The sequence below is a fragment of the Saimiri boliviensis genome, chromosome 1, assembly GCF_048565385.1.
Source record: "Saimiri boliviensis isolate mSaiBol1 chromosome 1, mSaiBol1.pri, whole genome shotgun sequence".
Taxonomy (NCBI): domain Eukaryota; kingdom Metazoa; phylum Chordata; class Mammalia; order Primates; family Cebidae; genus Saimiri; species Saimiri boliviensis.
In genome coordinates, this window is record NC_133449.1 from 45,230,284 (window position 1) to 45,256,087 (window position 25,804).

Consider the following 25,804-nt stretch of genomic DNA (forward strand, 5'->3'; position numbering starts at 1 on the left):
ATTTTAAAAAGAATCAATATCCATTCTTCACAAACTTTCCAAAAGATATTCAAGAAGGGAAAATTTCCCAAATATTTCTATGAGGCCAGTATTACTCCAATACAAAAACCAGACAAGACTTCACAGGAAACCTACAAGCCAGTATCTCTTATAAATATAGATGTAAACATCCTCAGTAAAATACTAGCAAACCACAACCAGAAACATACAAAAAGGATCATACACCAAGATCAAGTAGAATCTGTTCCAGAAATGCCCGGTTGATTTAACACCTAAAAATCAATTAACCTAATACATTATATCAATAGAATAAATAACAAAAATCCTATGATCATCTCAATAGATGCAGAAAAACATCTGACAAAATCAGGTAGCCCTTCATGATAAAAAAAATACTCAACAAACTAGAAAATATAGAAGTTCTTCAACGTAAGAAAGGGCATGGGCACAGAAATCTCACAGCTAACATCACATTTACTAGTCAAAGACTCAGGAACAAGATAAGTGTGTCCATTCTCACAACACTACTGAAGGTTCTGGCCAGGGAGAAGGAAGGGAGGCCATCTATATTGGAAAGGAAGATGTAAAACTTTCTCTATTTGCAGTTAACATGATCTTATATATAGAAAATTCTAAGCAATCCACTACAAAACTATTAGAACTAATAAACAGTTTAGCAAAGTTGCACAACATAAGCTCAACATATAAAATTAATTTCTACATACTAGCAATAAACATTCTGAAAATAATTTTTTTAATTACATTCAGGATACCACCAAAAGGAATAAAATACTTAGGAATAAATATAACAAAAAAGTTCAAAACTTACACAGTTGACCTTTGAACAATACAGGTTTGAACTGCATGTGTTGACTTATATGCAGATTTTTTTCAACCAAATATGGATTGAAAATACAGTATTTGCAGATCTGAAACCCGTATAAGGAGAGCTTATTTTTCATATACATGGGTTCAGCATGGCCAACTCTGGGACTTACATATACATAGATTTGGGTATATGTGGAGATCCTGGAATCAATCTCCTGTACATACCAAAGAACAACTGTACTCTTAATACTATAAAACATTGTTGAAAGAAAGTAAAGAAGATCTAAATAGACGTCCCATGTTCATGGATCAGAAGGCCTAATACTGCTAAGATGGCAATATTCCCCAAGTTGATTTACAAATTCATTGAAATCTCTATCAAATCCCAATTCACATCTTTTGCAGAAATTAGCAAAGTAATTTTAAAACACATATAGTAATTCAAAGGACTGAGAATAGCCATGTCAATTTTTTAAAATAAGCATAAATCTGGAAGGTTCCCACTTCCCAATTTCAAAACTTACTACAAAGCCACAGTAATCAAGACAGTGTGTACTGGCATAAGGATAGCCATACAGACCAATGGAATCAGAGTCCAGAAATAAACCTATACATGTAGAGTCAACTGATTTTCCACAAGGGTACCAAGACAATTCAATGAAATCTTTTCAATGAATCTCGGGTAACTGGAATTAGCCACATGCAAAAGAACAAAGTGGATCTCTATCTACTTCATACTATACATAAAAATTACCTCAAAATTGATCTTAGACCTTAAAATAAGAACTAAAACTATAAAATTCCCTTTAAAGTCATACACCAAAAATATAATCAATAATAAAAAAAACATGGAATTTCAACAAATTATAATTTTTGTGACTCAAAGAATAGTATCAAGAAAGTGAAAAGAAAACGCACAGTGTGGGATAAAAATTTTTGCAAATCATATGTCACATAAGGGAATCTAGAATATATTTAAAACTCTTACAGCTCAACAATAAAAAGACAAAACCAAATTTATTTATTTTCTTAAGAAATGGGGTTTCACCATGTTGGCCAAGCTGGTCTCGAACTCCTGACCTCAGGTGATCTGCCTGCCTCAACCTGCCAAAGTGCTAGGATTGCAGGCATAGCCATCACACCTGGCCACAACCCAATTTAAAATGTACAAAAGATCTGAAGAGATATTTGTTCAAAAATTATATACAAACAACTGATAAGCATATGAACAGATGTTCAACATCATTAGAGAAATGCAAATCAAAACACAGTAAGAAAAGATGGACAATAAATGTTGGTGGGGATGTAGAGAAACTGGAACCTTCACAAACTGCTGGTAAGAATGTAAAAATGGCATAGCCACTTTAGAAAATAATATGGCAGTTCCTCAAAAGGTTAAACATAAAACTACCATATAACCCAGCAATTCCACTCTTAGGTATGTATCCAAGAGAAATCAAAACATATGTCCACACAAAAACCTAGACGCAAATGTTCATAGCTTTATTCATAATATTCAGAAAGTAGAAACAACCAAAGCATTCACTGACTGATGAATGGATAAGTCATGAATGGATAACCATGGAGAATCCATATAATGCAATATTACGTAGCAACAAAAAGGAAAGGCATACTAATACGTACCATAACAGACAAACTCTGAAATCATTATGCTAAGTGAAAGAAACCAGAGGCAAAAGTCTGCATATTGTATGATTACTTTATATGAAATGACTAAAATAGACAAATCTATAGAGATAGAAAGTTAGTTGTATAAAGCTTGAGGCAAGGAAGTATTATTGGGCAGAAAAATGTCCTAAAATGGCTTGCAATAATGGTTATACAACAGTGAATTTACAAAACACCATTAAACTTATAAAGTTCTAAGGTCGCATTATATGCAATATGAATTTTACTTCAATAATGCTACTATAAAATTAAAAGTCTTTTCTTAAAGCACCCTTTAATATCAATTATTGAGATGATAAATAGTAATACAAATTAACCAAATAATTAAGCCTCCCTTAAATAGTATTTGCTAGTCTATAACTATATATGTATATTATATATTAAAAATTAAAGAAACAAACAACATCACTTCAATATATATTCAAAGTTTTCAATAATTCTTAATGGCTTTTTTCCAATTACTCTTAATGAATGGAGTTTTAATAAACTAAGTTCTCCCTTTACAGAACACAAACTGGTATTTTAATAATTTTAGCACATTTCTCTAACAAAAACTTAAGATTTCCCATCTGTGGTGAAACTAGTTTAAAACAATTCAACTTAATATTACCAGAAAACAATTCTACTATGAAAATTTCTCAATTTGTCCTTCATGTTGAAAAGAAAGTCCAAAAAGAAAAAAACATATATATTTTTGTAACTTTAAATTTTAAAAATATTTTAGAGTAAAATTCTAAATATCAAATTGTCAGTTTTAAAAAAAAAATTATAAAGAACTTTTTCTTTGTTTTGCTTATATATTTGAGAGATTCTACAGCAAATACCAGCAGAAATAAAACAATCACTGAGAAATAAATTTTTAGGCTGGGTACAGTGGCTCATGCCTGTAATCCTAGCACTTTGAGAGGCCGAGGCAGAAGGATTGGTTGTGCCCAAGAGTTTGAGATGAGCCTTGGCAACATGGCGAAACCCCAACTCTACAAAAAATACAAAAATCAGCCAGGTGTACTTGTGAGTGCCCACAGTCCCAGCTCCTCAGGAGGCTCAAGTGGGAGAATAGCTTCAGCCCTTAAGGCAGAGGTTGCAGTGAGGTGTGATCGTACCACTGCACTCCAGCCTGGGTGACAGAGAAAGATATTGTCTAAGAAAAAAATAAAAAAGGAAGCTTACGCAAAACATATTCAATAAGACTGCATAGAACTATCTACAAAAAAAAAAATAAATTGTGAGTACAAAATAAACTTTAGTTTGAGCTCAGCAGAGACTTCCATATTTGCCACAGGTTGTGCCAGCTTAGTAAACAGAAGTTCTGCATACAAGAAATTACCTCTAATAAATTAATTCAAGTAGAGTACAACAATATAGAGGAGACAGTTATTTAATTATGATTCACATAAGTATACCATAATACTGCAATACATTATTGGAAGTTTTTTGTTCTTTTTTTTTTTAACCATACCTAGTAATGTAATAAGTCAAACTTACAAAAAATCCTGACACACAAGAAGACCCATGGAGGAGAAGGGAGTAAGGTAACAGAATAAAGCTTGGGACAGAAACTGAAGTTGAAAATGAGTAGTGGGTTAAAGCAGAATTACTGCAGATGGTGACACTGAACAGAAAATAGGTAGCATAAGACACAGGAAATTGGATGTCAGTGAAAAGACACACCCAAAAAGATAAGTAACATAAAGTCTCACGAGAGAATGTGAAGACTGAGTTATAAATTCATGTGGTAGAAAGGGTCATACTAAGGACCAATTTGAAAAAGTAAGAAAAAAAGACACAGCTGGAAGAATTAATTTACTAAGCAGCTATTAACTGCTACTCCAACAGTACTTGGAGAAGACTTCCATAGTAATTTTCCTTCACCACACTGTCTTTCATCATTTGCATTCATTTCTGTATTCTGTGATACTGTGTGCTGAAGTATCTACATAAAGGCTGAAAAGTAAGGTTCAAAGTTGAAAAAACATGAGGTCTCAGCACTACAGGAATTGGGAAGCTGTTTTTGTCACCTAGCATGTATCATCACTCCAACCTGTACATGATAAACTAAAAAGTTCTTAAAACGGAAGTGCTGTTTTTCAAAAGGTGTATTTCCAAAATCCTCTGCTTTCCCAGGCCTTAATACTGCCACACTCAGAAACCTGTGTCAATCATAATCTTAATTTCAGTCACTAACTCAGAATGCCACATGTGCTAAACACACTAGTTAAAACGCAGAGTTCAATAAAATATTTTCAAACAGAAATTAGAAGGCTAGGTTTTAACAGAAAAAAAGCATTCACATTTTTCCAAAGTTGCAATAAAATTAAATCAACATAAACGGTGGACAAAAGACAGAAAATCACTTCTGCAAAAGGAATTTTAGTATAGCCAGATTGCCTAGGAGGGGTGAACTGGCCCAGATCAGAAAAGGATCAGGTCAAAACTCCTATGCTGATCAGTAGTGGGATTGCTCCTGTGAGATCCCACTGGTACTACTAAAAATTATTTTTCATTACATTACACCTGTATCAGTAGACTATAATAATGAGGTACGTAAAATTTCACTGTACTAACATTCTTCCAAATTATTGAAAGCATGTACTGCACCTGATGTGGTAAATAGTGTGCACAAAAGTAAAATGAAAAACTTTAGATATAATAGTGAAACATGTCAAATCTTCAAAAGGGCAAGGGCCCTGTTACCTCTATACCCTAAATAGAACCCAACATATAATAACCTTTCAGGAAATATTTGTGGGATAATTGAACACTCTTCATGTCTCGTTACAACAAAACAAAAAATTTTCACATCTGTGTCATCTTAAATTAAAAACAATTACTTTTTTTTAAGAGGCAGGGTCCCACTCTTGCCCAGGCTGGAATGCAGTGGCCATTCACAGGAGCAATCCCATTACTGATCAGCATAGGAGTTTTGACCTGATCCTTTTCTGATCTGGGCCAGTTCACCCCTCCTAGGCAGTCCGGTGGTCTCCTGTTCCTGTGGGGTCACCATATTGATACCGAACTTAAGTTGAACATCCAATTAGTTTAGTGCACTTCAGCCCAGAAATCCTGAACTCAAGCAATCCTCCTGCCTCAGGCCGCCAAGTAGCTGGAACTACAATCATGCGCCACTGTGCCCAGCAAAATGATTACATTCTTAATGATGAAAATTAAGTATTACATGAAAGGTAAGGCATACTAGTTTTTTCTATTATTCTCTTTATAGCAATAAAATACAGATACAAAGAAAAAATGAATTTAAAAATTATTTATTGAGAAATTTCAGGTTTAAAAAACACTGGCGGTTTCCTGATTCCAAATCTCCCCCTCACTTTCTCAAAAAACTATAAAACCAATAAAGAGAATAAACAAAATACAACATAGGGCCCACCTCTCTGCATTTCTAGGAGACAGAGAAATATACCGGCATCAGATTTCTCAAATACAATATACAAAGGAAGCCAACAGCAGAGCAACACATTCAAGAATCTTAAGGAAAGAAAGTATAAATAAAAATGATTATTATACCATACCAAGGTATCCTGCAAGTGTTAAGGTCACAGAAAACAATTCTGAATGTGTAAGAACTCAGAAAATACTGTACACATATACCTTTCTTGAGGCATTCACTAGAGCAGAGGTTAGCAAACTATAGACCATGGGCCATATACAGCCTGCCATCTGGTTTTGTAAATAAAATTTCATTGAAACACAACCATGCTCATTCTTTACGTATTGTCTATGACTGCTCTTGTGTTACACAGCAATTGTGTAGTTGTAACAAAAGCCATCTGGCTCACAAAACCTGAAATATTTGTTCACTGGACCTTTACAGGAAAAGTTTACCAACTCTATACTGGACTACAGAGTAAGTTTCATTCACTCAAAAAACTTTAGAAAGCTCTGGCAAAAGGACTAAGGGCAAGCATTTAATATAAAACAAGAGTGGTGGCAATTTCCATTAAGAAAGCACAGGTTGCAATGCAATCCTCATACCAAAGCAGACTTCGAGATAAAAAGCATTAAATAACATAATAAAGAAAACTTTATACAATGTTAAAAGCCACATCCAGCTCTGGAATAGAACAAGCAGCACAGGATACTGTACTTTAAAGATGTTGTTAGGAGTGATATCACCAAAAATGGTAGAAGTCGGTGAGGAAGGAGACCCAGGCATCTGAGTTCACCTCCCCCTTGACCTCTACACTGCATTTCAATAGAAGAAAAGCTGGCTGACTGGCAGCGCCTCCTGAATCACCTTCCTGTAAGACAGCAGGCATGGTACAGGGGAATCTCTCCAGAAGACACTGTTTTTACATAAACAAGATCAAACCTCCACTCCACTACTCCATCCAGAGACCAGAATCCTTTCACATCTAATTCCTAAAACTATAAATCCAAGACCCTTTCATGTGATTTCTAAAGCTGTAAACCCAAGACCCTTTCACTTCTAATTTCTAAGGCTGTAAACCTGAGATCGTTTCATGTGTAATATCTAGAGTGTAAGCCTATATAAGGGCAGAGCTTCTGTTTGTTAGGGGAGCTTGGCCGTTTGGACAAAACAGAAAGACTTGCTCCCGGGCCGTAATAAAAAAAAAACCCTTCCTTTCTAGTTCGGTGTCCAAAAGGTCTGTTTCTCGTGGCCACTCCTGCTTCATAGCAGACTCTAAAATTCCATCCCTCCACAAAGGTAACTGAAAAGGTAGCAAAAAGTGTCAGAATTAACTTTTTCACAACTATGGAATTTAATAAAAATTTTCTGACAACCAGAGAAATACAGAAAGAAGCTGTAGAATATCTATAAGAGAGCACTTTTACCCCAATCTCCTGCACAGCAGTGGCCTCTGAAGATGACAGCCCACGTTTCTAGGGCAGGTTGCTCTTACCAGAAGGAGCAGTAGGGACCATATTCTCAAATAACTATGGTTGTGTGTTTTGATGTCTGGTACCTTCCCTGAGGAACTGACTAAGGGCTTGCCTTTGTTTCATATGCCTTGGGGCTTACTCAGGACAGAAGCAGTCTCCAAGGTGGCCTTTGTCAAAAGTACTTGAAGGCAAATATATTGGCCCCAGCCACAATGGGTAAGAGATAACATGGGGGCAACTAAAAGACAGACCAAAAAAACCCGTGGAAAAAAGAAGCTTGGAAATGAGGTATTTGAGGGAAAAAGGGCTTTTTAAAATTCCTGTGCATGCTGAGGGCTAGATGCATGCTCGAAAAAGATCTGAGAAAACCTTAAGCTTCTACCTCTTAATGAACTTTGGGCTCCATGCAAACAGGAAGAAAAGGCTAAGGCAGAGTAGTTAACGGCCTCACTAAGTGTTGAAAGAGTGCCCCAACAAAGAGCCAATCTGCAAAGTCTGGGAGAGTTTGGGTTTTTTTTCTTTTGGGGGAGTTTTTGTGGGCTTTTATTTTGGTTTTGGCTCCAGGTATTTAGGGGAATCTGTCAAACAACTAGATGGTTACTAAGCTAACAAGGGAGACCTCAGTGGCCACACATAACAAAGAATAAAAATTCACAAAAATAGTGTTAGAAAAGTCACTAGAACAAACCACCACCCATAACAAGCGGCAACAACAAACACTAGGGAGGGGAGCTGTCGAGTTATAATATACAACATACCCAGAGTTTACAAACAAAACCAAACAAAAAAACAAAGAAACTGTCCCTGAGGAAGCTTAGACATGGAACTCACAAAACAAAGATTTTAAATTAACAGTCTTAAATGTGCTAAATTCAAGAAAATCATGAACAGAGACCTAAAGAAAGCCAGAAGAATGATCTTTCAACCATATAGAAAAAAAAAAAAAAAAAAGAGTTAGAAATTATAAAAAAAAGAACCAAATAGAAATTACAGAGCTGAAAAGTACAATGACTGACACAAAAATGTACTATGCGTTCAACAGCAAATTTGAATAAAAAAAACAAATCAACAAGCCTAAAGATAGGTCAAATGGGAATACACAGTCAGAGAAAAATAAATAAATAAAAGAAATAAACAGAGGCTGAGACCTGTGAGACACTATCAATCACATTCTCTACCTATAATGGGAGTCCCAGGAGAGAAGAGAAAGGTGCAGGAAGAATATTTTTTTAAATTATTTTGAAGAATTTCTCAAGTTTGATGAAAAACATTAGTCTACACATCTAAGTGAGGGCCTTCTCTTCCCAGGTCCACGAGGGGCATGGCTTCAAAGGCAGGAGTTTCCTGGCTCCACACCTCCATCCGGGAACCAGAGGGGTTTCAAATGTATAGTTTTTTTGTCTGGGTTTCCCCTGCCCTGGGCTAGGTAGAAAAAGCCTAGTGAGGCTTCTTTGTCCAAAAAAACCCAGGGAAAGCTCTGGGAGGAAGGGGCTCTGTAACTCATAGAGTTGTGGACCAAGCAGCCAGTCTGGTATCAGGGTCAAAGATCAATTACTCCAAAGGAAGTTTGAAAGAACTCCTCTCATTGGATGAGAACATGAATGGGGAGGGAATAACTCAAGGGTTAAAACTCCAGCTGCTCCTACCTATACAGATTCCTTCTCTGGATCCCCTCCCACAATAGCATAGGAACTTCTTTCTCTTTCTTTCTCTCTCTCTCTCTCTAATAAATCGCTTTTCCATAAAACTCTTTGGGTCCACGATATTTATTCGAACGGGCCCCCTTTTCCCATTCTCAGGGGTTAGTGAGGTCAAGAACCTCTTTGGAACTGGGAGCTGAGTAAGGTTCCCCGGTTACATAAGAACCACAATAAACTCCAAGTAGGATATACTCAGAGAGACCCACAACAAGACACATTACAGTCAAACTGTCAAAAATAAAGACAAAGAGAGAATCCTGAATGCAGCAAGAGAGAAGAGACTTACCATGAATAAGGCATCGTAAGATTAACAGCTGATTCCTCATAATAAAATGTGGAGACCATACCACAAGAGTGGATGGTATATTCAGTATAAAAAGGGGGGATAAAAACCATCAACCAATAATTCTGTATTTTAAAACTCTCCATAAAAAATGAAGAGAATGTTTAATGGTCATAGAGTTTCAATTTTGCAGGATAAAAAAGTGCTGGAGATTGGTTGCACAGCAATATGCTTCCTATTACTGAAGTGCATGCTTAAAAATGGTTATGATGGTACATTTTATGTTATGTGCATTTTACCACAACTAAACATACATTTTTAAAGAAGGAGAAATTAAGATTTTCCAGAAAAACAAAAACTAGGGAGTATGTCACTAGTAGACCTGGCTTACATGAAATACTACAGGAAGTGCTTCAGTCTGGAATAAAGGGCACTAGACAGTAACTTGAAGACATACAAAGAAATAACGAACACCGGGGACGGCCGTCGTGGCTCACGCCTGTAATCCCAGTACTTTGGAAGGCTGAGGCTGGCGGATCACCTGAGGTTGGAAGTTTGACACCAGCCTGACCAACAAGGAAAAACCCCATATCTACTAAAAATACAAAATTAGCCAGGCATGGTGGTACATGCCTGTAATCCCAGCTACTCAGAAGGCTGAGACAGGAGACTCGCTTGAACCCAGGAGGCAGAGGTTGCAGTAAACCGAGATTATGCCATTGCACCACTCCAGCCTGGGCAACAAGAGTGAAACTCCATCACAAAAAAAAAAAAAAAAAAAAAGAAAGAAAGAAAGAAAGAAAGAAAGAAAGAAAGAACACTGATAAAGGTAGCTACATATGTAAATACAAAAGTCAGCATTACTGTATTTTTGTTTTTCAACTCCTCTCTTTTTTCCCTATATGATTTAAAAGCCATATTCCACAATGTAGATACAGCCTACAAATACATTTAGGAAAAAAAAAATTAGTAAACTGAAAAATGAAATTAAAAGACTGAGGTACAATGACTATGATTTATACAACTAAATGAGACCTCTTACATTTTATTCTAAATCGATACCTCAGATTTGTATTCCACATGGAAGAGACCCAGAACTGAGCTCAAATACAAGCACACTGGGAAGCAGAGTCTAACAAAAAGATCACCAGCCATAAAGTCAAGATACCTAAAATGTTATATTGCCAGCTGTGCTAATAATTCTCAATGTCACTTATTAACTTCTCTGGGTCATTAGTTCCCAATTTGTGAAGTGGTAAGGATATGACAATATTATAAGAATTTAGATAAAGAATAAAGAAAACAGTTGACATAAAATTCTTTAAATTCTTAGTAAAGTAGTAGGCAAATCCAAAATATTATCATTATTACTAATACCAGCACGCACATGCAGTTTCCTTATTTACCTGATGATGGTGAATGGTTCTTATGTTGCATGAAAAATGCTGGTACAGCAGAAACTTATCAACATCTTTCTCATTTACCTTTTTTGAGGACACTTTTGCCAGAGACGACTGAATAGAAACATGTCTGTTCTGGCACCTGTTCAGATATACAAGTGTTCAAAAAACAAGCAGTTATTAATCTGTGCTTTAGTAAAGAAATACATTATATACAAATAAGTATAGCAAAACAGTTAAGCCATTACCAAATGAGATATTTTTAACGATGCCTACCTATGAAAATCATAAGATTGGCCCATCAAAGAGGACTCTTTGCCTACTCATGCTAGCATAGTCCTCCAGATCTATTTACATATCTACTCAATCTCCCCATAAAATGCCTAAATGAATTCAGATACCATCTGCAATTACGCAAAAGATCAAAACTATCATAGAAATCACACCAACAGCTCTGATCTAAATATCAGACTTTTCTAATCACTAAGTTAGGTAGTCACAGTCAATTAAAAACTAAAAAGAGGAGAAGGATATGTCAGGACAGCTTCCAATAACAATTTATAATACTGAACCAAATCTCAACAGCATAATAACTTATAAAAACACATTTTAAAACCTGACCAATTATTTTGCTTTGACTCATTCCTGCCAGGGCCACTGAGAAAACAGAAAAGTTATCTCCCTTGTACTAACAAAAAATCCTGACAAGAAACAGTAGTCAATTAGGTCATCTCTTCCTTTCCTCTCCTCTGCACAGTTCAAGCAGCTAGAGATGTGGAGGGAGAGAGAGGAAGAACAGACCTCTGGCAGAAGCCTATCTTTTCTTCTGATACACAGCAGAAAAAGAACAAAGTATATAAAAATGGGGTTTTAAATTAACGTATTTTTTTAAATGAGGCATAAAACCCATAAGTCCAAGGCGGCTCTAGGTCAAAGATCTCTAATCTCTTATATATTGGGACTGTGGTAAGCTGCTCTTCTCAAAGGCTAAAAATCATTTGGAGGACAGTACTTTTATGTATATCTGTTATTACACATTCTCAAGTCAAGCCAATCACTGGTAAACACCAGAAACGAGATACTGTAAAATTAAGCATATATCACAATCATCATGTTTAAAAAGCAATGCCACTCTAAAGGACATGAATCTCTCTTAGTATATATTGTGCAAGGCAATGGTTTTTAAACTCATCAGACCCCTCCACTGAGATGACTCAGTGTAAAGAGGGTAAGTAGGCAGAGTTCCAGGCTCCCTGCCCAGAATTCAACTAAAACAACTTTACTTTTATCTGTTTTATATATTAGGGTTCTGTTGTGTGAACAAAGAGTTCTGCTACTTAAAAAAAAATAAGTCAGAAAACAAAGTTTTTAATGAACGCTGGTATTAGCACTAACAGTGTGACCCTTAACAGCACGAGTCCATAAAGCAGAAAACTCCATGAAAGAGTTACTCACAAGTTCCGAATGAAGTCAAGCGTGTCTTTGTCTTTAGCAATCATGTCTGCTAAAATATGCTGCACTCCTGTTTCAATATCCTGGAGCGTTGAAAGCCCTTTAGGAGAAGGGTAAGAGGGAAAACAAAAACAAAAAGTGTTAGATTGGTTTTAAATTATCTAATTATATCATGGTAAATTAATTCCAGTCAAAATAAAACCTTAAATTGACAGTCTTAAGACAGAAAATGTTGTAGCGTATACTAGCTTCCCTCCGTAACAAAAACGAGTCCCCAAAAGCAACAATACAGACCCTTTACATATTATATTGCCCAGTGGTAAAAATGTATCTCTGGAGCCAGCTGCCTGGTCTAATCCTGGTTCTATCATTTGCCAGTTGTGAGACACTAGGAAAGCTACTTGATTGACTTTTCTGTACCTCAGTTTTCTATAAAAGTGGAATCACAACAGTACCTCCTTTATGAAGTGATTACCAATATTAAAGATGTTAAGGGAAATATGTATTAATAAGAGTCAAAACCCAAGGGACACTACTCCATTTGTTTAAAAAATTATCCTTAAGGCCAGGCGTGGTGGCTCAAGCTTGTAATCCCAGCACTTTGGGAGGCCGAGGCGGGTGGATCACGAGGTCGAGAGATCGAGACCATCCTGGTCAACATGGTGAAACCCCGTCTCTACTAAAAATACAAAAAATTAGCTGGGCATGGTGGCGCGTGCCTGTAATCCCAGCTACTCAGGAGGCTGAGGCAGGAGAATTGCCTGAACCCAGGAGGCGGAGGTTGCGGTGAGCCGAGATCGCGCCATTGCACTCCAGCCTGGGTAACAAGAGCGAAACTCCATCTCAAAAAAAAAAAAAAAAAAAAAATTATCCTTTAGAAGCAATTTCTATTTTGGATTATGGGGCATTTATTCATTTTCAATGACCCATTTGAATTTCACAAATCTCAAAAGCACAAAACAAGAGCTTTCACACAGTTGTTCCTCTTCACAGTTAGTCTACAGATGGGCATTAAGTTCTCTCTAAACACTTTTGATTTGCTAATTTATAGCAATGAATCTTATAAATCAAGGTCTCTCTGATATCAGCTTACAATGAGAAAGATCATTTGCATTGCTTTGTTTCATTTATTTTGTCTTTATCATTCAATTTGGATGAAAGGTTTTTTGCATTAACCTTGAATTACACAAGCACTGCATCTCCTATATATGTTTTTCTGTGAGTAAAGTTTTAAAACAACTTTACTTTTATCTAGTAATAAGATACAAAAGCCAAAGAGGACAGGAGGACATTTATTATGGCATAATTAATAATAGAAGATGTCTAGTTTGGTTGTGTTAGGGGAGCTATGTTAAATACTGAAGTAATTATGTTTACAGCTATAAACAACATGGGTACAGGGTACTTCTTTTTTTTTTTTTTTTTTTTTTGAGATGGTGTCTTGCTGTCACCCAGGCTAGAGTGCAGTGGCACGATCTTGGCTCACTGTAACTTCTGCCTTTTGGGTTCAAGCCATTCTCCTGCCTCAGCCTCCCAAGTAACTAGGATTACAGGCATGCGTGACCACACCCAGCTAATTTTTGTATTTTTAGTAGAGATGGGTCTATTTCACCATGTTGACTGGACTGGTCTTGAACTCCTGACCTCAAATGATCTGCCCACCTCAGCCTTCCAAAGTGTTGGGATTACAGGCATGAGCCACTGCACCCAGTTTGCACAGGTCCACCTCTACATGGATTAATTACAATAAAAGTTGGACCAAGGGGGCCTGCCTCTCTTGCCACCTCTTCCACCTCCTCCACCTCTTCTGCTTTTGCTATTCCTGAAACAGAAAGAACTTCTCCTCCTCCTTTTTCTCCTCAGTGTATTCAATGTGAAGATGATGAGGATGAAGACCTTTATGATAATCCACATAATAAACAGTAAACATATTTTCTCTTCCTTACAATTTTCTTAATAACATTTTCTTTTTTCTAGCTTACCTTATTATAAGAATATAGTATATAATACATGTAACATATAAAATATGTGCTCATCAACTTTATGTCATCAATAAGGCTTCAGGTCAACAGTAGGCTAGTAATAGTTAAGTTGTCAGAAAGTCAAAAGTTATACCTAGATTTTCAACTTTGAAGTGGGAGTTGAGGGTGGAGGTGTTCCCCTAATCTCTGTATTATGCAAGGGTCACCTATATTTTAAAGAAATTTAAAGAAAGAAATTTGGCTAATGAAACTAACAGGAATTCTATTTACATTTTGAGAAAACTTTCCTATCAGGGAATTTTCAGTAACAAATTACCTTTACAAGAGGGAAGACTGTATATTTAACGGACTTAAAACAGCTACAGTACATGAAGCACTCAATAAACATTTGCTCTTGTGTTAGCTCTCTCTGTCTTTATCTAGGAAAACCATTTATAAGAACTAATTCCTGGAGTCCCAAGTACCTCAAAGTATCATTACATAAAGTTTAAAGAGAACACCAGCATGATAAGTCAGTAGTAAAGATGGAACCTACAGTGAGAACCATTAATGGAAGCAGAGCACAGAAAGAAGAAATTACAGACTTTGCAATAACAAAGGGCCTTTGAAAATCCATCATAATAGAACAATGTAATTTGAAGACCTTATATAATTAATGTATCTAATCAAAATTGTGCTAGAGCTCTAGAGAAATGTTGTAAAGTGTAGCCTAAGGATCCAAAAATAAAATCATACCAGGTACTTATTAAAACTGTGAATTCCTAGACTGTGGAACTGATGTGTTTAACGGAGGATCCCAGATAACTCTGATACTCATTAAACTTCAAAACGCTTCTGCTAAGGAAGTGCCTTGAGCTACTTCTAGAGCAGTGGTTCTCAGTGGGAGACAGAAATTTTCTGAGTCATCTGGGACACTCTTTCATAATTATATTCCCCTTCTCAGCACAATCAGGGAGAAAAAAAAAATTAAAAAGAAAGTCTTCTAGCCGGGCGCGGTGGCTCAAGCCTGTAATCCCAGCACTTTGGGAGGCCGAGGCGGGTGGATCACGAGGTCGAGAGATCGAGACCATCCTGGTCAACATGGTGAAACCCCGTCTCTACTAAAAATACAAAAAATTAGCTGGGCATGGTGGCGCGTGCCTGTAATCCCAGCTACTCAGGAGGCTGAGGCAGGAGAATTGCCTGAACCCAGGAGGCGGAGGTTGCGGTGAGCCGAGATCGCGCCATTGCACTCCAGCCTGGGTAACAAGAGCGAAGAAACTCCGTCTCAAAAAAAAAAAAAAAAAAAGAAAGTCTTCTGTGTTTTGAAAAAGTTCCTTCCTCAGTCAAAGAGAATAGAACTTACGGGTTTAATGCACCCAAAGATAACAGAAGTTCCAAAAGTTTAGCATCTCAGTTAAATCAAGAGGAAATATGGTCCACAGAACCAGAAAATCATATGCATTACAGTGAAATTTTTTCAGCTACAGAATCTTCAAACCTCCACACCTGTAAACAAAAACCGAAAGGCCAACATTTCTTTTCACTTTCTCTGCACTTAGGTTGCCTCTTCTTATATGTAACAGAACAGTCAGTTACTCCCTCTTGTACACAAAAGTAGTATTTTGGATCTCCCAGAACATAGTCCATTTGTGGCATAGTATAGCTTTATGATTCAAACCAAATGCTTGCTTGGCAAGCAAGCAAGCAATGTCTTCTACTGGGGAAAAAAACTGAACTATCTGGTTTCTTAAATATTTCTTTCAGGAATGATAGGAATTATGAAACTTCTTTAGAAAAACAAATAAAATTAAGGGTGATCATGATTGTGTGTAACATAAAAAAGGAGACAAAGAGAAGGAGAAAACCTTCCTATCAAACTTAAAAAAAAAAAAAGCAGTACCTAGCTAGCTTATATAGACCAACTTATAATAATTCTCCATTTTTGACCAGGGTAAAAGAGGGAGTAAAGCAAGCAAAAGTCCTGATATGTCTGCTAGTATAGTACTACTCTAACTGTGCTGGGCCCTGAACTACCCACATTATAAGAAGTATCACCAAGTGTCCACCGTCATGTATTCCAGCAGCATCACCATGTATAACAATCTAAAGAGATACGGTTCAAAATCCTACTCAGTAGGAACTCAGTATATGAGAGAACTCAAGAGACCTTGGTATCAAGGGTAGTGAGAAGTAGAAGGAAAGTAAATCAACAAGAAGAAGAAAAATAAAAAATAAAACAAAAATAAAAATAAAAATAGTTGATAAGCCTTTGTGCATCTGACATTCTGAAAGTTTCAACATTCTATTTTAATAAAACATACAATCACTGGGGACAGACAGTTCCTACTGTGGTTAACCTTAATGCATAGCTATAGTCTTAGCTATTATTAAAATATTAAGTGTTGCAATCATTTAGAAATCTAAGTATAAATACACATTAAAAATTAAACAAACTTGAATTTTACTCATTTCAACCCATCTCTAAATTCAAATAATCCTATTTTACTTTTTCTTTACATTATTGCCCTTCTCCAAACATTAAGACAAGTGTATTTGGGTATGAACAGATATTTGGATTTTACAGACACACCTAATCAATTTTCTAAATCATAAATTCACATTTGCTGTGTTATTTAAAATAAAAACAGGCTACGGTATGCTATAATTTTCTACAGGTTAATATATACTGTGGATTTTGTTATCAGAGACTGCCCCCTATAGACATTTACATGTCCCAGCCTAAGGGATCCACAAAAGGACAAAAGAAACTGGAGTCAGTGGCAGGGTGGAAAGATGTCGTTCAAAGGGTACAAAGTTATACTAGCTATGGAAGCTAAAAAAGACTAGAGATCTAACACGGAGCATGGGAACTACAGTTAATAATATCATAATGTATACTGGAAATTTGTTAAGACAGTAGATTTTAGGTGCTCTTAACACAAAAGAAGGTAACTGTGAGATGATGAATATGTTAATTTGCTTATCATGTACAGAATAGCTTGAATAGTACTCATTTCACTATGCATTAATATATGTATATCAAAACATGTTGCCCATGTTAAGCATGTAATTTTAATATTAAAAAAAAAAATTTTTTTAAGAGTAGAGATCACCAGAGCATCAATCTCCCCACTCAATCCTAACAGCGAATTCCTGAGAAAAAGCCACTCTTAACCAAAGTTTTTACTCTATGGCTCATTTTTACAATAAAACCAATGCATCTTCACGTTTATCAACTGTCATTTTCCTTGAGTTTTTCTTAGAAATACCTCTCCCTTTCTTCTTCCCTCTCTTATTCTCTCTTGTGCATGCACACACACGAAAGAATAGGGAGATACACTTGGAAGGAAATTTCTGAAAAAGACACTTTACTTCTGGAGTAGAACTGTGAAAGTGGAGCTGCACTTTACATTTCCTAGATGTCAGAACTGTTGACATTTTTAAAGACTATTTATGACTTTTATAAGTAAACACATTTTTAGAAATAAAAGCTTTAATGGACAATATATGAGAATCTTTACAACCTTGAGATATGAAGGAATTTCTTTAAAAAGAAAAAACAGCTATTAATGATAATAAAACTAAACTAATACATATTTATCAAGAGATGGCATAAAGTGAAAAAAGTTACAAACTGGGGAAAAAGATTTACAACACATATAAATGACTAAAAATATTTTAAAATATTTTTAAAAAGAAAACACAATAGAAAAACAAGCAAAGACTAGAACAGGCACTTCATTAAAAGAGAAAAGCTATCGGCTACTCAATAGGTATGTCAGGATTTATTTCAATTATTCTACATATGCTATAATATTCTTTTGTATAATCATTACTTAACAGTTTTTTAAATATACTTTTTAAAATTTATAAAAAAGAAACAAAGTTGATCTCTGTAAATAAAGCCAGTACCTTTAACATCAGGCCTAATGTATGACAGCAGATTAAGCTCCCCTGGTTTCTCAAGCAGTGTCCTGGCTGCTCCTTCTAAGCCCAACTGTCTTGCTCTCTGGGCTTTGGTCCCTTTGCTCCCAGTTTTATATGGAGCAGACTAGAAAATAAAGGCAGAAAACATATGATTCAGTTTTTGAAAATAAAAGTTAAAGCTAGGATACAAAATTAGAAGACATGCTGAGAATGCTAAAAGAATCCTTTTTTCAATCCTTGTTTCTTCCTTCAGAGATGAATTAATACTAGCTAGAAAATGCTTACTGTATGAAGATGGTATGTGCCTTATCTCATTCTTTATATTTTTCCATATGCTAAATTAGTTGTTTGGTTTCACTCATCTTAAAAACTCATTGCCTGGACTGCAAAGTCCTCAACTCAAGCAAGCTCCTTTAAAACTGTTCTACACACAATTCTTAATCCACACACTCCTCAACCCACCACCATCTGGCTTCTCTTCACTTGCTAGAAGATAACACAAAATCCATGATCTCCTTGCAAGTGATAACACAGAAATCCATGATGATCTCCTAATTACCAAATATATTCAGTCCTTATTTTGTCAAACTTCTCTGCTACATGTAACTACTGATCATGACCTCCATCTAAAACTCACTTCCCTGCTGTTCCAGGGCACCATCATCTCCTGATTCTCCTCCTACTGGCTATTTTTTTCACGTCTCCTTAAGCTCTCCAACCCTCTACCCACACTTTAAAAGGTGGTATCTTCCAGTGGTACTATCCTGACCTGCTGACAAACCCTCCTTGAGTGAGTCCTTCCATTCTCATGGTTTCATATTCCAACTACAGACTGAAGACGTACACAGGGAGGTCTCTAGTTCAGCACTCTCTGATAAGCTTCACATTTGTATAATCTACAGTCCTTCCCTACTTGACTGGAAATTCCTGAGGCAAAGACCGTGTATTTACTCATTTTTGTACACCCAAGTGCCTAGCACCAAAAAAGCACTCTATAAATATTTATTAAATAAAAAATAAATATTTTGTTGCATTAAATAATGGTGGCCAATGATGTTAGCTTTTTATTTCTTGGTCTTCCTCAACCATAAGACCCAAATCGTAATATAGTCAGGTATTACATTAAAAGGTAAAAAGGGTTCCTTACCACATGTTCTAGTTCTTCAAATGTTTTACAATTCAGCAAGGCTTTTAACAAGCACTCAGACATCTTCCCTTCCTTCTTAATTTTCTGGATTGTATTACGAACTTTCTTTACAATGGCCCTGAAAACAGAAACTTTTGTAATATACAAGACCTATGTCAAAACCTTCTTTTTAAGACTACTTCAAACTTACAGAAAAGTTGCAGGTAAAGTAAAAGAAACTTTATTCTCTCTGATCTGTCTGAGAATAAGTTAACAGCCCCACAGTCCGACACTTTAGTGTGATTTCCTATATATACAAATCTTCTCCTGCATAACCACAAAATAACCATCAATATCAGGTAATTAATACTAATATTCATTACCATCTAATCTGCAGACCTCATTCAAGTTTTACCAATTGTCCCAATAATATCCTGCATGATGAATTCAGTTAAGAAATGTGGGTTACATGTAGTTGCCATGCACCTACAGTCTCGTTCAAGCTAAAACAATATTTCATTCTCTTCTTGATTTTCTTCTTGATATGGCCTTGATATTTTTGAATGCTACAGGACAGTTATTTTGTAAAATGTCCTGCAGCTTAGGTTTCTCTGATTTTTCCTCACAATTAAATACAGATGGAACATCTTTGGCAGAAATATCATAGAAGTCATACTGTGTCCTTCTCACTACACCTTATTAGGTGGCAAATGATTTTGATTTGTCCCATTACTGATTAACTATGATCATTTTATCAAGGTAGTATCTGTGAGTTTCTCCACAACACAGGTACTCTTTATTCCCCTTGTAATTATAAGTATTTTGTGGAGAGGTATTTTGAGACTATATAATTATCCCATTCCTCATGAAACTTTGAATTTCTTATTTTACTTAGTGCTTACAAACCACTGCTATCATTTATCTTAATGTTCAAATTGTTCCAGATTTGGCCAGAAGTGCCCCTTCAAGGTAGCTTCTGTGTCCTTCTGACATGTCCCTGTCATTATGCGACCACTTCCTTATTCTCTGGCATACAATATTTCAAGTGCATCTTCTAGTTTCCCTGCCCCAGGAATCAGGAGAACGACCCATAGAAACCAAGTTATGGGTACTAGGTATGCTCATTGCTACTGGAGTATCACTGCTCAGGATGAGCACACCTAGCACCCACAATTGGTTTCCAAATACCATTCCCCACTAAAAAGAACCAGAATTCCATGTAGAAAAGCTAATTTCAGGAATCAATTTACAGGGATCACTAAACAAGTTAGGACAAAAGGAAGGCTGGGCACAGTAGTTCCCCCACTTTACAAGAGATTTTCACTGTAAATATACAATCCTATTGTTATAGGATGATGCTTCTCATCCTATTGTATTACCTCCTATTTATAGGAGCTCCCTAACAATGGTATTGATAAAATGATGGGCAAAAGTTAGAAACGACAATATGATTTATTCAAAATGACGGCTAGAAAATGAAATCTACTTATAAATTAAAAAAAAAAAAAAAAAAAAACTAAAGGCAGAAGACTGTAAAGAGATGAATATATAGTCCTTAGATTACAACCTGTATGTCTTCTATAGTCACGGTAGCCCAAGATTGTTTTCAAGGGCTAAAGTCTACCAAGGTCATTTTAACAAAAAGCCAATTCCTTTCATCCTATTAGCCTGCATATAAGGAAGAGAATTATCTTTAGAGAAAAATACAAAAAAAAACTTTTCTTACTATCCAGAATCATATTCTTTAATTCACTTTTCAACAGTCAATTTAAAAATATTCTTTACCTTACAACCCAGGCTACACACATACACATGCTGCATAATTGAAACATTTCATGAAACAGTATTTACCTTTACCATATAAATGTACTCCTATATTTTCTATTCACTATTTCGTTTTTTAAATGGCATGACTTATTAAACTGGTTTTACTTCTCATCTAGGGTAGCAATTAACAGACTGAAAATCAATGCTCTAGTTATAGAAAATGCTGAGCCTAAGAAAAAATAGAGATCGTATCTCATTACCCAAAAGAAACCTCTGTATTATAGAAAAAGATCTCTTAAGTTCCAGTCAATGGCCCCCCCACTTACTTCAAGGAATATTCATTCCTCTACTAATATTCAATGTATTCATTCACCTATTCATAGAAACCCAGAGAATGAAAGTCTTTTGCAGAAGTTCAAAAAAAAAAAAAAAGAAAAAAGAAAATGATAATATTCTTGATATAAAGCTCCTATTTGTACACCATACAACCAAATATTGTTAGACTACCTTGTAATTTTTTAAGTAAGCTTTTCTTGCTTGGGATGCTTTCTCCAACGTCAAATCCAAAACCCTCAGACTTCCTTAATTACCAGCTTTCAACCAAACAGAAAGCTTACTTCAGAATTTGCAAACTGCTCGCCTTCTAGGTGTGGTCAAAAGTGGTTTTGCTTGGCCCAGAAATTTATTACATAAAAACCCAAATTACCAGCTTTTCAGAAATAGGAAGACCCAGCAAATTGGGCAGACAACCTGTGTAACGATAATCTACTGGAGATGAGCAGGGGTTGCCACTCTTAGGCAGGATTTGCAATCCCCAATTCTTATCCCCAATGCTTGATTATCCTGGCCTGGCTCTGGAAGATTTGCATCCAAGACTATTTGATTAGCAAGTCATTTATACTTGCACATTGGTGAACTGATTCTGCCTCTCAGTGAAGTATAACTTTCCACATATTAGCATTTTAATTCTCCTGGCACTAAAAGAACTTCAACAAAAGAGGTAGAAAAGTTAGTGAGATGCAAGTTCCCCATAAATAACAGAAAGCTTATCAAGTTTGTTATAAAAATTACCCTTAATACTTTTCAAATGGCTTTACAGAATGATATCCAATTTTAATCAGATCTTTTTGGTACACTTGAAGAATGTAAACATTAGCACAGTGCCTGTAGGAGACATGCAATAAATGCATAAGCAGTGAAGTGTTTTAATAAACCCTATCGAATAATATAGTCAGTCTTATAGTCAGTCTTATAGTCTTTGCACATATATTTCTGAGTTATTAACAGTGAGTCCAGAGGCATAATTTTTCTAAAAAGGTACTTTCCATTCTGTAACCATACAAAACTTAACAATCCACTATTGTTAAATTACCATAACCATTAAAAATATGGTACAAGGGCCAGGCATAGTAGCTCAAGCCTGTAATCCCAGCACTTTGAGAGGCCGAAGTGGGCAGATTACTTAAGGCCAAGAGTTCAAAACCAGCCTGGCCAACATGGCAAAACCCTGTCTCTACTAAAAATGCAAAATTAGCTCAGCGTGGTGGTTCATGCCTATAATCCCAGCTACTCAGGAGGCTAAGGCAGGAGAGTCACCTGAGCCTGGGATGTGGAGATTATTATAGTGAGCTGAGATTGCACCACTGCACTTCAGCCCAGGCGACAGAGCAAGACTCCATCTCAAAAGAAAAAAAAAAAAAATGGAAAAAATAAATACACATATTTTCTACCAAACTCTATACTGCCGAAGAACTCTCTACTTAGGAACTTTATGAAATTTAAAGGACAGTTTTATGTGAGCAATTGAAAGATTTAGACTAAAATGTACTTTCTGAGTTTCTTGCTGGCAGTCCTAATTTTGCCATTCTGCCCAATAATTCCTACAAAAGAAGAAGACAGTCAAACTCTGAGGCACACACTTTCACTGCAAATGACCTTTTTGCCAATACATGCTCAAGCTATGCATAAACACACCAGCAGAGGGACTCCATACAATCCCTAAATAAGTACAATAGAGCTAACTTCTAACTTCCTCTGTCAGAAAAGGACTATATCCAGATTACAGTAATTCAAGGAAACGAAATGTTGAAATTGTCAAAAATACTGTCATTCACTTTCCCACTGTTCCTCACTGACCTTTTTCCATTACTCTAGGCTCATCCTTTCCTAGGTTTCTTACCGTAGTTCTTCTAGAGTTTGTTGAACTTCTCTCAAGGAATCAGCATCAAGGTTATTAATGAGCTCTTTTCGATAACGTATAATGAAGGGAATTGTGTTATCATCATTAAAGAGACGAATGGCGTTGGCACAAACCCAAGGTTCAACATTAGTTCTTTCAGACAAAACCTGCAAATTAAAGATACTTAGTGATTTAAAATACTGAAAATTAAACATCTATATTATCATGTATACTTTAAAACACAGTATCAATGTTCTCTACTGACTTAGAAACTACTTGTTAGATTTTTTTAAAAAAGAAAGTCATATAAAATACATGTATGCATTGACAATCATAATGGTAAAATAGTCATTTCACAAATTCAATAAAATCCAATCAAAACCACTGTATCATTCAAATTCCAGTGTTCAACGAGGGCACTTTTTAATGATGCAATGATATACTTTTCGTCTCTCATACTGATAGCAAAGCAAGGAGTTAGTAACTGACTGTGTCACCAGGAGAGCAAGAAAAGCCATTTTTAGTCATTGATAGTGAGCAATTTTGCAATATCTATCAAAATTTACAATGCATAAATAAACTCTTTGGCCCAGCAGCAATTCTAATAATAATTTTTTTTAAAGAACTGTTCCTAGCATAGTAAAAGTCAGCAAAAACTTAAGTTTACAATGGGGGAACTGGAAAATATGTTATGTCCATACAAAATACCATGCAACCATTTAAGAATCTGAGGCAGCTCTATCTGAACTAATATGAAATGATTCACAAGATCTGGAAATAGAAAGGTAATTGGTTGGCTGAGGGTTAGAGCTGGAAGATCCTTCCATATCTTTTGAATTTTGTATGACGCACAAATACAACATATTCAAACTAATTAATTACTTTTTAAATTTTTTTTATTATTTTGAGATAATGTCTCACTCTTTCACCCAGGCTGGAGTGCAGTAGCACGATCGTGATTCAATGCAATCTCGAACTTGCAGGCTCAAGTGATCCTCCAGCCTTAGCCTCCAAAAAGTTGGGACCACGCCATCACACCTGGCTAATTTTTTTTTTTTTTTTTTTTTTTTGAGCAGAGATGAGGTCTTACTATGTTGCCCATGCTGGTCTCAAATACCTGGGCTCAAGTGATCCTCCTGTCTCGGCCTCCCAAAGTGCTGGGATTACTGGCATGAACCACCAAATCAGGCAATTAATTATTTTTAAAAATATTTGTTTTAAAATATTCACTATTTTAAATATTTAAAATAAATATTTTAAATATTCACTATTTTAAATATTTTTAAACATATTTTTATTTAAACAGAATTATTTTAAATATTTTAAACAATTAACTATTTTAAAACATTAAAATATTTAAAATTATTTTAAGTATTAAAATTTATATTAATTATATTAAAATACTAATTTTATTTCCAATAATATTAAAATATTATTTATTAATTATTTAAATTATTTAATTATTTTTAAGTCTATAGGTCTTAGCAAAACATGCATGTAAGCAGAAAAGTTTAGAAAAGTCAGCCTGGAAAAGAAAAAGAATAAAATGCAATTTTTGTAGTTTTCCAAAACCTAAGTTGCTCTTTCAAAGTAAAGAACAAAAGGAGTAAGTTTTATTATTTCAACCCTGAATACCAAGATCTGACAGAAACTGGGGTAAAAAACAGGGAAAAATTACTAAAGAATTATCATAAACAACTGATTACCAAAATCAAGTCCAGATAAATAACAGATTGAATTTCAAGACTACATATGAAATAAATGGCTAAACTCCAGAGACTGTAGAGCAGGGGTCCCCAAACTTTTTACACAGGGGGCCAGTTCACTGTCCCTCAGACCGTTGGAGGGCTGGACTATGCAAGGTGTGACCCCCTTCACAGCCAGCGCTGCTGCCTCCACTACCCCAGACAGCGGTATACAGTGTCACAGGCCCAGGACTGCCTCCAGTGCTGTACACAGGGATGGCGGTGATCAGCCTGTGACACTGTGTCTACAGCGTCCTGGACATCTGCAGCAACGGTGGGCCTCTTCTGTGGGAAGCCCACTGCTGCATGTTTCTCCTATTATAAGACATCTCCTAAAAATAAGACAGCCCCCGTCTTTTGGGGGTAAAATTAATATAAGACAGGGTCTTACAATAGCGGAAACATGGTGTATAGTAATGTGGGGGGAGACTTTTGGGCAAAGGGAGGTTATAGGGGCCATTATGTTGTTGTACATTTGGGGGAGTATGGGGGCCATCGTACTGTGTAGTAATGGTTATAGTGCTTTGCCTTTCTTCCTACTTCTGCTGTTATTTCACACTGCTTCCGGTGATGTGGGGCGCTGCAGCTGCAGACCAGATGTGTGTCATATGACGCACTTCCGGAGCCGTGACGCGTGCGTCCTGCGTCACCGGAAGTAGTACTGTATGTGAGCGATGCCGCGCTTTGCAGTGCTGTCACATACTGTGCTCCTCTCACTGACCACCAATGAAAGAGGTGCCCCTTCCTAAAGTACAGCGGGGGCCGCATAAATGGCCTCAGGGGCCGCATGCAGCCCGCGGGCCGTAGTTTGGGGACCCCTGCAGTAGAGGATATCTCATTCTTGGGGCATCTCAAATCCTGAGGTCTACATCTTATCACCCATT

General features: G+C 36.1%; 1 protein-coding gene across 1 annotated transcript in view; it reads right to left on the reverse strand.

Annotated features, from left to right (window-relative positions):
* SRBD1 (S1 RNA binding domain 1) overlaps positions 1-25,804 on the reverse strand; it is a 225,238-nt gene that overhangs the window by 184,193 nt on the left and 15,241 nt on the right. Inside the window, exons 5-9 of the mRNA XM_003926752.4 lie at positions 23,176-23,342; positions 19,251-19,368; positions 18,089-18,227; positions 12,216-12,312; positions 10,767-10,902 (exon numbers count right to left, since the gene is read on the reverse strand). Of these exons, the coding sequence (XP_003926801.1) occupies positions 10,767-10,902; positions 12,216-12,312; positions 18,089-18,227; positions 19,251-19,368; positions 23,176-23,342 (657 nt within the window). The remainder of the gene's footprint in view (positions 1-10,766; positions 10,903-12,215; positions 12,313-18,088; positions 18,228-19,250; positions 19,369-23,175; positions 23,343-25,804) is intronic.